A 13427-nucleotide genomic window follows, 5' to 3' on the forward strand; every position below is an offset into this window, starting at 1 on the left:
AGATGTGCTGGGAAAACTGGATATCCACATGAAAAAGAATGAAGTTGGACCCCTACCTTATACTAGATATAAAAATTAAATCAAAGTGGATCAAAGCCCTAAATGTAACAGCTAAAACTATAAAATGCTTGGACAAAAATGTGGAAATCATGACCCTGGGTTTGGCAATAGATTCTTAGATATAACACTAAAAGCACAAGCAACAAAAGAAAAGATAGATAAATGACACTTCATCAAAATTAAAAGCTTTCGTGCATCAAAGGCCATTATCAAGAAAATGAAAATCACAGAATGGGAGGAAATACTTGCAAATCACATATTCCATAATGGTCTAGTATCCACTATTTATAAAGAACTCTTACAACTCAACAACAGCAAAACAGATTTTAAAATGGGCAGGATACTTGGTTAGTGGCCAGGTCTCAGCTGCAGCAGGGGAGTGGAGGGTGTGGGATGCTGGGGGTGCCCACCTCTGAAGCTCAGTGTGTGTGGGGGGCCCAGACCAAGGCCCCCAGTCCTTAGAGCTGCTCTGTGGGGAGCCCTGTCTGGACCCAGGGCCCTAAGCATTTGCTTAGATGCCTGCCTTGCTGAGGCAGGAGGCCCCCAGGCCAGAATCCATGGAGGGCTCTGGGCCACCTCTCTCAGTACTGAGGGTGCCTCTGGGGAGCATGAGGACCCTGCAGCCCAGGCCTTGTCCTGGGTGTGGGAAGCTGAAGGTCCCATTGACTGAGGTTTGCTTTTATGCATTCGATGCACTGATGCGGTTTGGATTTTCGTCCCCACACAAATCTCATCTTGAATTACAATCCCTGTAATCCCCAGGTGTTGAGGGAGAGACCTGGGGGGAGATGATTGGATCATGGGGGTGGTTCCCTCATGCTGCTATTATCATGATAGTGAATGAGTTCTCATGAAATCTGATGGTTTTATAAGGGCCCTTCCCCGTTTGCCTCCTTCACATGCACTCTCACCTGTTGCCATGTAAGATGTGCCTGCTTCCTTTTCTGCCATGATTGTAAGTTTCCTGAGGACTTCTCAGTTATGCAGAACTGTGAGTCAATTAAACTTTTTTTTTCTTTATAAATTACCCAGTCTTGGGCAGTTCTTTATACCAGTGTGAGAATGGACTAATACATGCACTTTACCTGGGTTATCACATCAGCCCTCACAAGTCCACGGGTAGGTGCTACTAGTACTGTTGTTTACAGGCTGCAGAAGATGTCAATTCTACTTTTGAATATCAACAAAAGATAAACAAATCTGCAAGGAATGTGAGTAGAATCACAGAGCTGAAGGAAGAAACAGAAGTAAAAAGGAAACAACTCCAAAATTTAGAGGATGCTTGCAATGACATCCTGCTTGCAGATGATGACTGCTTAATGATACCTTATCAAATTGATATTTTCATTAGCCTTTCTCAAGATGAATCACAAGAAATGCTAGAAAAGGCAAATAAAAATTGGCAAGAAGAAACTGATGCCTTAGAATCCAGAATGGTATCAATTCAGTGTTAGCAGATTTGAACATTCAGTTATATACAAAATTTGCGAGCAACATAAACCTTGAAGCTGATGAAAATTAAACATTTTACAATACTTAAAAAATTTGTTTCACAAACTTGAATATTGTTTGGAAAATAAAAACTGGGCAAAGAACTTGAATAGATATTTCTCCAAAGAAGATATTCAAATTGCCCACAAGCATATAAAAAGATGCCCAGCATCACTGATCAGCGGGGAAGTGGAAATCACAAGATACCACTTTGTGCCCACTAGAATGTTTATAATTTTTTAAGAAAGTGTTGGTGAGGATGTGGAGAAATTAAAACCCTCACACACTGCAGGTAGGAATGTAAAATGACACAGCTGCCTTGGAAAACAGTTTGGCAGGTCCTCAAAATCACCACATGACCCAGCAATTCCACTCATATGTGGAAGAAGAATTGGAAGCAGGTAATCAAATAAGTACTCGTACATGAATGTTCATGGCAGCACTGTTCCTAGTAGCTAAAATGTGAAAACAGCCCAAATATCCATCAATGGATAAAAAACTAAGCAAAATGTGGTCTGTCCATACAATGGAATACTATTCAGCATAAAAAGAAATGAAGCACTGATGTATGCTACAAGGTAGATGAATCTTAAAAATAAAATTATGATCAGTGAAAGGAGCCAGACCCAGAAGTTCAAATATTGCATGATTCCATTTATAGAAAATACCCACAACAGGTAAATCCATAGGGACAGAAAGCAGATTAGAGGCTGCTGAGGGCTCAGGGAAGGGGCAACAAGGAGTGACTGTTTAATAGGTACAGGTTTCAGGTAATGAAAAAGGTTCTAAAACTCGATAGAAATGGCTGCACAACATTGTGAATGTATGGAATGCCACTGAATTGTACACTTTGAAGTGATTAATTCAGGGGGCTAAAGCTAAGGCTAAAAGCTTGGCAGGGCTGTATTTCTTAGCATATCACCTTCCTACTCCTCCCTTCTTTCCAACTTCCAGAAATTTCTTGAAAGTGTCCATCTAGCCGCTCTTCCTGTCTTCCTGTCTTCCTCAGATGCCCTTTGCCTTCAAAATCCAATTCCTTCCATCACTATGGAAAAGGGTCTTATCAAATCCTTCACACTGAGAGATTAGTAACTCAAAGTATTAACACTTCTGTGGCCTACTGGCCTTTTCCTTTGTTTAATACATGCATTTTGAAAGTGGACAAGGAGGAAAAGCACAATGCTTATCTTAAAGCAAGGAATAAAAAATGGTGGCATTTCAGCACCCACAGCAGTGTAAAATTGGAGAGGAAGGAAGCCTTACAGGCACCCCACAGAGCCTACCAAGTAGCCACCACCTACTCCATTTGTGCATCAAGGTAGCTCTGCCATCCAAGCCTGAAAGCTCTAGGGACAATTTAGAGAACTCTTAACACCTATCCTGAGGTCCAGTCTCCTCAACTCGACAAACCAGGGAGCTTCTCTTCCAGCCAGAGCTGCTGAGATTCCACACAATGCCTGTACTTTCATCTGCCCCCTGGGGAAAGTCTCCAAGAACAAAGGGCATTCTTTTCTCCAAAGAAGCCCCAACCCAGAAACAGCTTTTTCCCAGCACTCTCACCTAAAAGCTTCCTCAAGGCCAAATTTACAGGAAATCCTTTTCCCTCCTGGAGCTCCACCTTTGCTGATGCTTCCCCTACTCATTAGTGCTTGGGCCTTCCAGAGTCTGGAGAGGGAAGCTGGGATAAGAAATGTGCAGAAGAGAAAGGGAGAGAAAGAAGAAAGAGTGCAGACGGGCAGGAAAGGATTTCTCTTGATTTAGAGTCATCAGCAGGAACACTTAATACTTCCAGTCAGTCCAGTACTGCTGGAGACTTGCGGTCCAAAACGACAGAGGTTTTTTCTTTTCCCTTGTCTTGCCCCACCATTCACTTTCCAACATTCATTGTTTTGACAGTCCAGGATCAAATTACAAACTGCCTTTCAGGTTTCTGTTCTTCAGGGACCCCAAAATGTGACAGCAACAGGCAAGGGCCTAGGGGGCTAATTTCTGGGATCAAAGGAAAGTCCCTCTTAGTCACAAAATAATTCCATAAAGAGATGTGGGATGTTCATTTAAAGCAGTGGTATTCAATCATGGCTACAGATCAGAATCACCTGGGAGCTTAAAAAAAAAGAAACACTGATGCCTGGACTTCAGTTTAGATCAATTATATCAGAATCTCTAGAGAAGGGGCCCAAGCTGTTTTTATTTTTTTCTTTTTAAAGACAGGGTCTCACTCTGTCACCCAGTCTGGAGTACAGTACGTAGTGCAATCATGGCTTACTGTAACCTCAACCTCCTGGGCTCAAGTGATCCTCCCACCTCAGCCTCCCAAGTAGCTGGGACTACAGGTGTGTGCCACTATACCCAGCTAATTTTAAAAAGTTTTATATATTATATATAAGAATAGATATATAGAGAGAGGGGGGTCTTGCTATGTTGCTCAGGCTAGTCTCAAATCCCTGGGCTCAATTAATCCTCCTGTCCTGGCCTCCCAAAAGGCTGAGATTACAAGCATGAGCCACCATGCTGGGCAGGTGATTCTTTTTTTTTTTGGAGACAGAGTCTTACTCTGTCACCAGGCGCCAGGCTGGAGTGCAGTGGCTCGATCTCGGCTCACTGCAACCTCCACCTCTCGGGTTCAAGCAATTCTCCTGCCTCAGCCTCCCGAGTAGCTGGGACTACAGGTGTGTGCCACCATGCCCAGCTAATTTTTTTTTGTTTTTAGTAGAGACGGGGTTTCACCATGTTGGCCAGGATGGTCTTGATCTCTTGACCTCGTGATCCACCCACCTTGGCCTCCCAAAGTGCTGGGATTACAGGTGTGAGCCACCGCGCCCGGCCCAGGTGATTCTTATATGAAGTCAGGTTGATAACCATAACTCAAAGCTATTACCTCCATAATTAGAGATTTAGGTTTATCACATAAGCAATGCTTAGAAATACCTTAAAGGGAAAGGAAAAAAAAAAAAAAACTACTATATGGAGTACCTACTGAATGCCAAGTTCTGGTGTGCCTTCGCAGACACACACACACACAAATGGAAAAGATTTGGAAGGGAAGAATGGAAAGTGGGGAGGCTGAGGTCGAGGTCCAGGATGAAGGCAAGACCTGGCAAGCAACTTATACTAGAGCTGGCTCTGCGAATGCAAACAGAAAAAAGCCCAGATGCTCTTTCTGAAGAAACTTCAGGATGAAATACCTGGGGAGAGGGAGACTAGCATTAATCATACCTATAGCTAAAATAACCTTTCCTTCCATCTCTTGCAAAGTTTGTAGGGGGAAAACTATTCCCAGAAAATTCTACTAAAAGTGTGGGGTGGGGGTATAAAAGACTATGTTTACATAACCAGTGCAAATGGGGGAACTGAGAACACCCCTTCCTCCTCTCACCTCACCCCCAGAATGTGCCTCCAGAACACAGGTAATTCATGTATAACAAGAAATATTTGCAGACTGATAACATTACCTAGCTTCTTCAACTTGAGATATTTGAAGGAAGCTACATCCTTGAAGCAATTGCTTCTGATTCCTCCCTTGAAAATATGTATCTGCATTTTCCCCAACTGCCTCACCTTCCCCCATCCCCAACAGGGGCACCTGTGAAAAGCAAAGTCACTTCTTTACTTACCATGTCCTTAAAGCCTCCAAGGACAGCGGCAGTGATGATGCCCAGGAACAGACCGACAATGTTGAGGATGGTGGCAGACCAGAGCAGGTGGTAGAGGTGGATGATATCTTGACAACTGCTGACATCGATGTATTCGTAGTACCCACCAGTGATCTCCACCCGGCTGGACAGGGAGGAGTATGCTCCAGTCAGTCCCCAGGGAGCAGGCTGTCCTCCCCGTCCCCCACCCAACCCTGAGATTGGGCTACCATACAGCTCAGCGAAAAGACAGGTGGGCAGGTGGGGAGCTATAGTAACAGACATCATAGCCATGCACTATAATAAATCGGAGTGTGATTGTTTATCCCCACCCCTCCAAAAAAACGTCCTACCTCCCAGAAAAATACTTGCAACCATCACTAACACTAATCCTAGATAGCATTTATTGACACTTGCTATGTACCAGGCACAGTGCTAAGCATTTTACATATGTGAATTCATTAAATCTGTGCTGTTTAATATTGTAGCTACTAGCCACATGTGGCTATTTAAATTTAAATTAAGTAAAAAAGAAAAATTAAGTTGCTAAGTCTCACTTATGCACTGTCTGTCTCTAGCAACTTACTTAACTCTTAGGTTACTTACTTAACCTCTCTGAGCCTGGGAGACGTAATGCCAGCAGGCATGAAAGCAGTACTTCAACATATACTAAGAGCCCCCATCAAAATATATAGCTACATTTTGTTCCTTCTAAGAGCCAGCCTCTGGCAACACAATTAAAACCTTTGAACCCTGTTCTTAAAGGTATTAACACTTTATTTTGTTTTTTTGGTTGGTTGGTTTTATTTTATTTTATTTTTTGCAATAGAGTCTTGCTCCGTCACCCAGGCTGGAGTGCAGCGGTATGATCATGGCTCACTGCAGCCTCTGCCTCCTTGACTCAAGTGATCCTCCAACCTCAGCTTCCCAAGTAGCTGGGACTGCAGGCTCACGCTGCCATGCCCAGCTAATGTTTTTGTCGAGATGCGGTTTTGACATGTTTCCCAGGCTTCTCTTGAACTCCTAGGCTCAATCTATCCTCCCATCTCAGGCGCCTAAAGTCCTTGGATTACAGGCATGAGCCACTGTGCCTGGCCATTATTAACACTTTGTAGGCACAAACCACAATATGGGAATAGGATAGTAGCTTGTTTTAAAATATTCAATACTTTTAGAGAATATATACTTGGTTTCAGTTTGAGTGGTTCCAGCAGCTATTTAATTTTTTTTTGTCACTGAACCATGAAGCAAAAAAAGCTAGTTCTTAGATATGGTTCACATTTAGCAAATTAATGCGGTTTGTTTCTGCTTGAGATTCAGGATTCCATTTGGTTCCGCTCTGGGCAGAGCTTCCCCTGAAATTGCACCATTTGCATTCCCACTGCTCCCATCCTCATGCCTCCATCACTGCAAGGTTGTCCTGCCAGACCCTACTGCTGCCTGATTACTCTTTCTAAAACACTTTTAAAAATATGTCATTCACTTAATCAAAACCCTTCGGTGTCTCCCCAGTACCTTCAGGGGAGTGCTCAAATTCCTTAGTCTATCAAAGTCTAGCCCGAGAATAGAGTACACACTCCAGCCAGGCTGGAGTCCACAGAAGCCCCACACTGGCTATGCTGGGTACTTACTCCAAACCTTTGCTCAGATTTCGCCCCCTGCATTGAAGGTATCACTTTCTGTTCTCTGCCTATCCTAATCTCTCACTGCTCAAAGCTTCAGTAGTGCCTCCTTCAAAGATGTCACTGCTCATTCATTAGCTTTTCCCTTAGACTCCCATAGTCTATTCCTCTTAGTTTGGCACTTTGTGTATATCAATAATTCAGTTATTTATTTAATCTAATATGTATTGGAAGTGTATTCAGTGCTAAGTACTATGCTGGTGCTAACGTTACAATCATGGCCAAGGCGACATGATGTCTCTGTTGAAATCGCAACCTCTTGAGGGCAAGGGTCGTCTCTTAACATTCCTTTGTGTCTCTCTCACTGCCTAGCACAGTGTTAGAAACATTAAAGGTTGTCAATAAATACTCGGTGAATGAGTAACTGAGTGCAAAGACTAATCATTGTATTGATCATGAGATTGATTACCCAATGTGGGTTTTTGCCCCCTTGCTCTCAACATTCTGAGTGGGCCTAGAGAAATGGATAACCTCTCTGTGTTTTGGTCTCCTGCTTAACAAAGTAGACAGCAAAAGATCTTAGATAAGGCAGGAGGACATCATTCTGCTCTTCCATAAAAGCCTGGAACACTCACCAATTCTTGGTGGACAGGCAGTGGCAATGGGCAGCCTGTGTGTGTGTCTCTCCTCTCTCCCACTGCATGCATTGTGCATATCTGTTGAAGTCCCCCTCCCTGCAATTCCCCTGGCAAATTCAGTTCCTTAAAAGCAAAACTGCGTTTTACTGATGACCATTCTTTTAGAACAGCCCCTAGCACATAGTAGGGGTTCAAGAGACGTTTGTTGAAGAAAGGAGTGAAGGAAGTAAGCTATCTTCTTTCATTTTATTACCAGCTGATGCCTTTCACAAACCACTCCATTTCCTTTAGGTTACACGCTGAAAACCAGTGATATTGACTTGACCTTACAAAGATGAGTGAGTAGATGAAAGCCTGAAGTACTCTGAAAGGCAGCTGCTGAGGAGCTGTGTCCTAGAGAAAGCTACCTTCCTGCATGAGGCTAAATGGAATAATCTATGTTTGGTATTAAACCCTCAACACCCCTGACGTCAAAGAAGGTCTGTGGGTTTAATGGGACAGTAGAGACTCTGTTTCTGTAGCACTGTACAAATGACTGCCCGACGTTTTTGTTCCCACTTTTTTTTCTTGGCCTCCTTTCCAGGAAATGGACTGGAGGAGCTGGCAATTGATTAAAAATAGGCTTCGTGTGAGGAAAACGAATACACATTTGGCAAAATTAAAGTCTCCAAGCCTCAGAATGCTTATTGCTAGCTATATTTAGGCCTTGCGTTTAAATCTCTTTGGCTCTGGGCGGAAAAAGCTTCAGGTCAAGATAAGACGTTTTCCTCTATTGTGGGACCCTCACTTCTTCAGTCTCAGCCTGAGTTTATGGCCTGGTGGGACTGTTTCCTCTGGGAAAGCTAAGCAAGTCATTTTCTACTGGCTTTGCCCTTGGAATCTCAGCACTACAGACTTGGGAAAGGGCCTTGAGAGAAGTCCAGGGCTGGCTTCCAGGCACTAGATAGGTGAAAAACACTTCTAGGCTTGAAGATCGTTCCTATGACCTCTAGTCCAATATTTTATTTTCCCCAGTGAAAAGGGAGTTCTTCTTTTTGTGCCTTTTCAACAAATGTCATTCCCTTTTCATCAGCTCTTTACTCATGCTCAGCCCTGTGCTGGGGCCAGGGGAGTATAGATAAGATTAATTCATGCTCCCTGCCTTTAGGGAGTGCATAGTTTAGCACAGCTCCTCATAAAATTCCTTGAAGACTATTCTGGTATAACTTGCTTTAAGAAATAAGGAAGTCAATTTTTATGAAGTTCAGATTGACGGAAAGAAAGAATGGACTTGAGCCTCCACTTTCAAAAAAAAATTCACCTGAGGGCTCAGCTAAATGGAATTTAAAGGAAGATTTTGCATATTCAAAACTTTTTCAGAAACACACCCATCGCAGAAAAAAAAGCTGTGTCTACAAGGAATCACTTCTCAACCCTCTCAGTGGGCCTCCTCTCTCCTTGAGATCTCAGGCCCAGTTCTGGCCGGCTCCCAGCACCACCCAAGGAGGCCGTAAAATGGGAAAAGAGAGGAGAGCACTAAGGAAAAGGGAGAAGGATGGCAGGAGGAGGGAGAAAAAAGGGAGGAGATAAAAACAAAGAGAAAGACAGATCAGGGGAGGGAAGAGGAAAGATAGTAAAATAATTCCAATTTCCCTAGGACCCGTATTACATTTCTTTGATCATTTTTGTAAGGATGGACTGAGGAAGTACAATTATAGCCAGCTCTCGATCATTGCTGCTAAGGAGGGAAGTCCCTTACAAGTGATAGTTATTATTACAACATGAATAACTGAACTCCCCAGACAATCCCTAAACCTCATTTGAATCTGTAGATTTCTTTCTCCACTCCCAAACCTTTCAACAAAATGAGACTGGCACTAGTAAAGAAGGTAAAGGCCTAGTGTATGGTCTCTGCCTTCGCCCTGCCTCTAGACTAGCAAGTCTTAATTATTAAACCAGAGTAACTGGCCCCAAAATACCAACAGTAGGGAATGTGAGTGAGGAGGGGGCTGCATCCACCTGCTGCCTCTGAATCTAGCTCCATCCATCCCCACTTTGCAGGTTCCTTCCCTTACTCCCTCCTGTGGCCCTCAGCTCACCTTCACTAAGATTCTGAAGGAAATACATGCATGACAGACATTGGTTGGCATATACTGCATGGGGAGGTGTTTATTCACAGCGCACATCACCTACTCACGCATCCCTGTTGATTCCATCTGCTAAATTGCTCTCAAAATGATTCCCTGCTTTGTATTGTCTCCAACTTGATCTAGGCACCATTCTGTATGGCCTGCAGTCTTGCAGTGGCCTCCTAGCTGCTTCCATTCCTCAATCATTCAAGTCCATCTTCCATGCTGTAACCTTCAGTGGCCCTCAATTGCCTACAGGGTCAAGTCCAAAGTCATTCCTATGGCGAATGAGCTCTCTATCATCTGATCTCTGGCTACACCTCTGCCTTACCTCCTATCACACCTTGTGTAACCACCTCTATCCCCTATCTCTTGACAATTACCAGGAATAAATATCCTTCCCACCTCTATCTTCTTCTGGTTTGCCTCCTAATTCCCTACTTATTCTGTAAGTCTGAGCTCCCACATCACCTACTCTTTGACACTGCTCCCCTCCCAGCAAACTCTGACTTTCATTCATTGGGCCTCCAGAGTCCTCACCACATCCACTGAATTCCACTGCACTTATCACACTATATTGCAATTGATTGTTCACATGCCTTCTCTACTGGTCTGCGAGCTCCTCAGTGGCAATCTCTATATTCCTAGCACCTATATACGTTTTGAAAGAAAGAATAAATGATGCTTTGACAATTTTCAGGGCACAGAGCCAGAGTGGTTGCAGCGGAACCAGCACCAAAACTGCTCCTGCCTCAGAACCTTTGCACTTGCTATTCCCTCTGCTCGAAACACTCTTTCTCCGGGTATCTACTTGGGTTGCCCCCCGCAACTACATTCAGGTCTGCTCAAATGTCACCTGCTTTAAGAGGCCTTCCCTGGCTACTCTAACATGGAGTGTGCATGCATGTCCATGTGTGCATGTGCACACGCACACACACACCCCTCACACTATCTACGTCTCCTGCTTCATTTTTCTTCAGAGCTCTGATCACCACCTGGCATTATATTATATATTTCTGTATTTGTTGATTGTCTCCCCTACTAGAATTTAAGCTCCACAAGGGAAAGGACTTCTGTTTTGTTGGCTGCTGAATCTTCAGTGTCTAGAACAGAGCCAGGTACTGAGAAGATACTCAATAACTATTTACGGAATGTTGTTAAACTTGGATATAGACAGAGCTGAGTTTGAATCTCATACATATTATTTTCAATGTCTGTGTAACCTTGGGCTAGTTATCTGTTTTCTCTGAACTTCACTCTCCTTATCTATAAAATGAGCATTACTCTGCATACATCACAAGTAAGAATTAAATGAGATCAAGTATGTGAAAGTACCTAGCATGATGCCTGGCACAGAGAAGGCAAGTAATGTCTGCTAGTTAACAGATCAATGTCTTCCACTTCCCTGATTCCTACCATGCACCCTTCCTTACCCTCAGCTCTTCTAGTGTCCATTGTGGTCAAACCATTATTCCTGTGTCTGGGCCTCAACACTTACTTGCCACAGTTGTAGAGGTCACAGCAGAAGCAGGTGTTTCCCCGGATGCGAGGTGTGCAGAATTCACGGCTGAGGTGAGGGCAGTTAACCTGAGGGTATATAACAGTGAGGAGATGAACTGGCATTGGATGGGAGGTAGGACCCTCTGGGACTGGAAATGCAAGTTAGTGACTGATGGAGACAGTAAGGATGGCTTTGAAATGAACACACCAACGTGTGAGAGGGATGGGGCTGGGCAGGGAGCTGGCTGAACTTGTGCATGAGGCAAGTCACTGTGTAGCTGGGCTCATGTCCAGCCTCAGCCACAGCCCTCAGTGCCCCATCCCTGAAGGGTGGAAATGGAGAGGAGGAAGGACAGATGGAAGAACAGACAGAAGAACAAATGGACTCGAGGAAATGAGGATAGGAGGGAAGGGAAAATCAGGGCACAGGAGGAAAGCAGATAAGGTGGGAAGGAAGACAGAGGGGCTGGTGCATGCACTCTGAAGTACAATAGTACCTCTCTAGCTGCCTGGGTAAGGTTCCTCATAACCCTCGTGGAAGGAGAATTTTTGGTTGAGGAACTTATGACCTTATATAGGAAAAATAGGGTTAGGGGGACCAGGGTTACAAGTGAACCTATGGAAGTCATTATTAATATTTTTACAGTCACCAAATTAACACAAGAAAGCTACCATGACAAAATCCAGAGAACAGCAATGATATTTCATACATTTTGACTTAGCAAAAAGGTTTTAAAAATGAAAAAGAGTTCTATTTACCATCTTTTGTTAGCAAGAAATTTTCCAGCTCTCTCCCCCTTCCAGATGTAATGAAGTGCTGGCAAATTTGTCTTGCTTTGTTATAGAGAATATTCCTAGTAAGTGGGCATTTTTTTCTATATTGAGTCCTTCATCCAAATGCTCACTGCCTTTCAGATAAGCTGTTAGCATATACACATTTCGATTCCCCCATCTAATCTGAGAACAGTGAGATAAAGAGTAAACTTATGGTTGTGAAAAGAAAAAGGAGTCAAGTGAACGGCAGAGACGTAATCAAAGTATTTGCCATGGTGCCTTGGGAGCAGGACTGCTTTGCCTTACTCCAAGGGCACCCATTCACATTGTATTTTATGTAAAACGTCTTCCCCTGAACTTGTGCAATGCAGTGGCCATTTTATATCCACTTGACTTCCTTTTCTCTTCCCAACTGAAAGTTTACCATTTTTCTAACATTTGGGGATGACCGCCTTTCAGTGTGAGGTTAATCGAGTACAAAATTGTCAAGATTCCTGGAAGCCTAGGTACAGTTTCATGTACCTGGAGATCCCTGGATTGGGAAGGGATTATTGTGTACTGAGATGAAAGCTCTCCCAAAATGACTTGGAGCCATATTTTACCTCACTACCTATTGCATCTAGCTCTGCATGAGGCAACATGGAACATAAGGAGAGCTGTGTGGGGCAGGAGACTCATATGTGCCAACTCAAGCATTATTAGGCTGGCCTCTTGGAGATGTTATGAGAGGGGCCAGGCTGACAGTCCCAGCCTCTCCAGAACATAGAGGTGGATCTGGCTTCTCAATTACCCTCATTTGGCTTCCAGATCCATCCTATGTGTGGAACTCAGGTTCTGCCTCCCTAGTTCAGGCCTAGTGCTCTGGTGGGGCTCCCACTTTTCTTCCAACTGAGCACTGAGTTCAGGCAACTGAGCCATCATCCACAGAGATGGGGGAGGGCATGTCCTGTGGCCTCTGTACTGTCATCTGTCCCCCTGAGGATCAAAGTCACATATGGAGAGGCTCCCTGCTGGGGTCAGAGGGTCAGCCTGTGACCACAGAACAAAGTAAAAGTGGTTAGGCCTCATGAGGTTCCAATCTATGACCTTGGCCTCAATAGCAATGTGCTCTGACCCACTGAACAAATAAGGTATAGACACCTAGAAATAAACCTTAGGTCCATGAAAAGTAATAAAAGAAACGGTGTTTCAGACAGAACAGAGGACTTTCCCAGGAGGTAAAGACATGCAGCCTCATTCTGGCTCACCTCCTCAGCTTCCTTCTGGGATGTCTTAGGAACATAGTGGCACCGGTTAGCATAGAGTGGTTTCAGATCCTGAAAAGGGGAACACCAAACCAAAGGGGTTTTGGCTTTGGAAAATGAAATAGCAAGTGTTCTACTTAGTAGTAAAAGGTTTGAACACACACACACACACACACACAGACACACACACACACACACACACAGACACACAAGCAGGCAGGCAGTAGATTGGATTAATTTCTGAAAATCACCTGTCTAGGGAGACTGAGTGAAGATTAGACAAAAATACCTTAAAAATTAGTTTCTATTAGACTACTTGGTTAATGAGAAATTATGAAACTGATTGAGAAATGGGCTT

At 43.8% G+C, this 13427-nt stretch overlaps 1 protein-coding gene and 1 pseudogene across 2 annotated transcripts in view; one reads left to right on the plus strand and one right to left on the minus strand.

Annotated features, from left to right (window-relative positions):
- TMEM255A (transmembrane protein 255A) overlaps positions 1–13427 on the minus strand; it is a 50358-nt gene that overhangs the window by 13599 nt on the left and 23332 nt on the right. Inside the window, exons 5-8 of one of the 2 annotated variants that reach the window (XM_017516351.1) lie at positions 13073–13141; positions 11549–11620; positions 11050–11138; positions 5166–5328 (exon numbers count right to left, since the gene is read on the minus strand). In XM_017516351.1, the coding sequence (XP_017371840.1) occupies positions 5166–5328; positions 11050–11138; positions 11549–11620; positions 13073–13141 (393 nt within the window). The remainder of the gene's footprint in view (positions 1–5165; positions 5329–11049; positions 11139–11548; positions 11621–13072; positions 13142–13427) is intronic. The other variant, XM_017516352.1, reaches the window with a different exon arrangement.
- Positions 669–1582, plus strand: LOC108294440 (annotated as a pseudogene).

The sequence above is a fragment of the Cebus imitator genome, unplaced genomic scaffold (genome assembly GCF_001604975.1).
Source record: "Cebus imitator isolate Cc_AM_T3 unplaced genomic scaffold, Cebus_imitator-1.0 Scaffold580, whole genome shotgun sequence".
NCBI lineage: Eukaryota > Metazoa > Chordata > Mammalia > Primates > Cebidae > Cebus > Cebus imitator.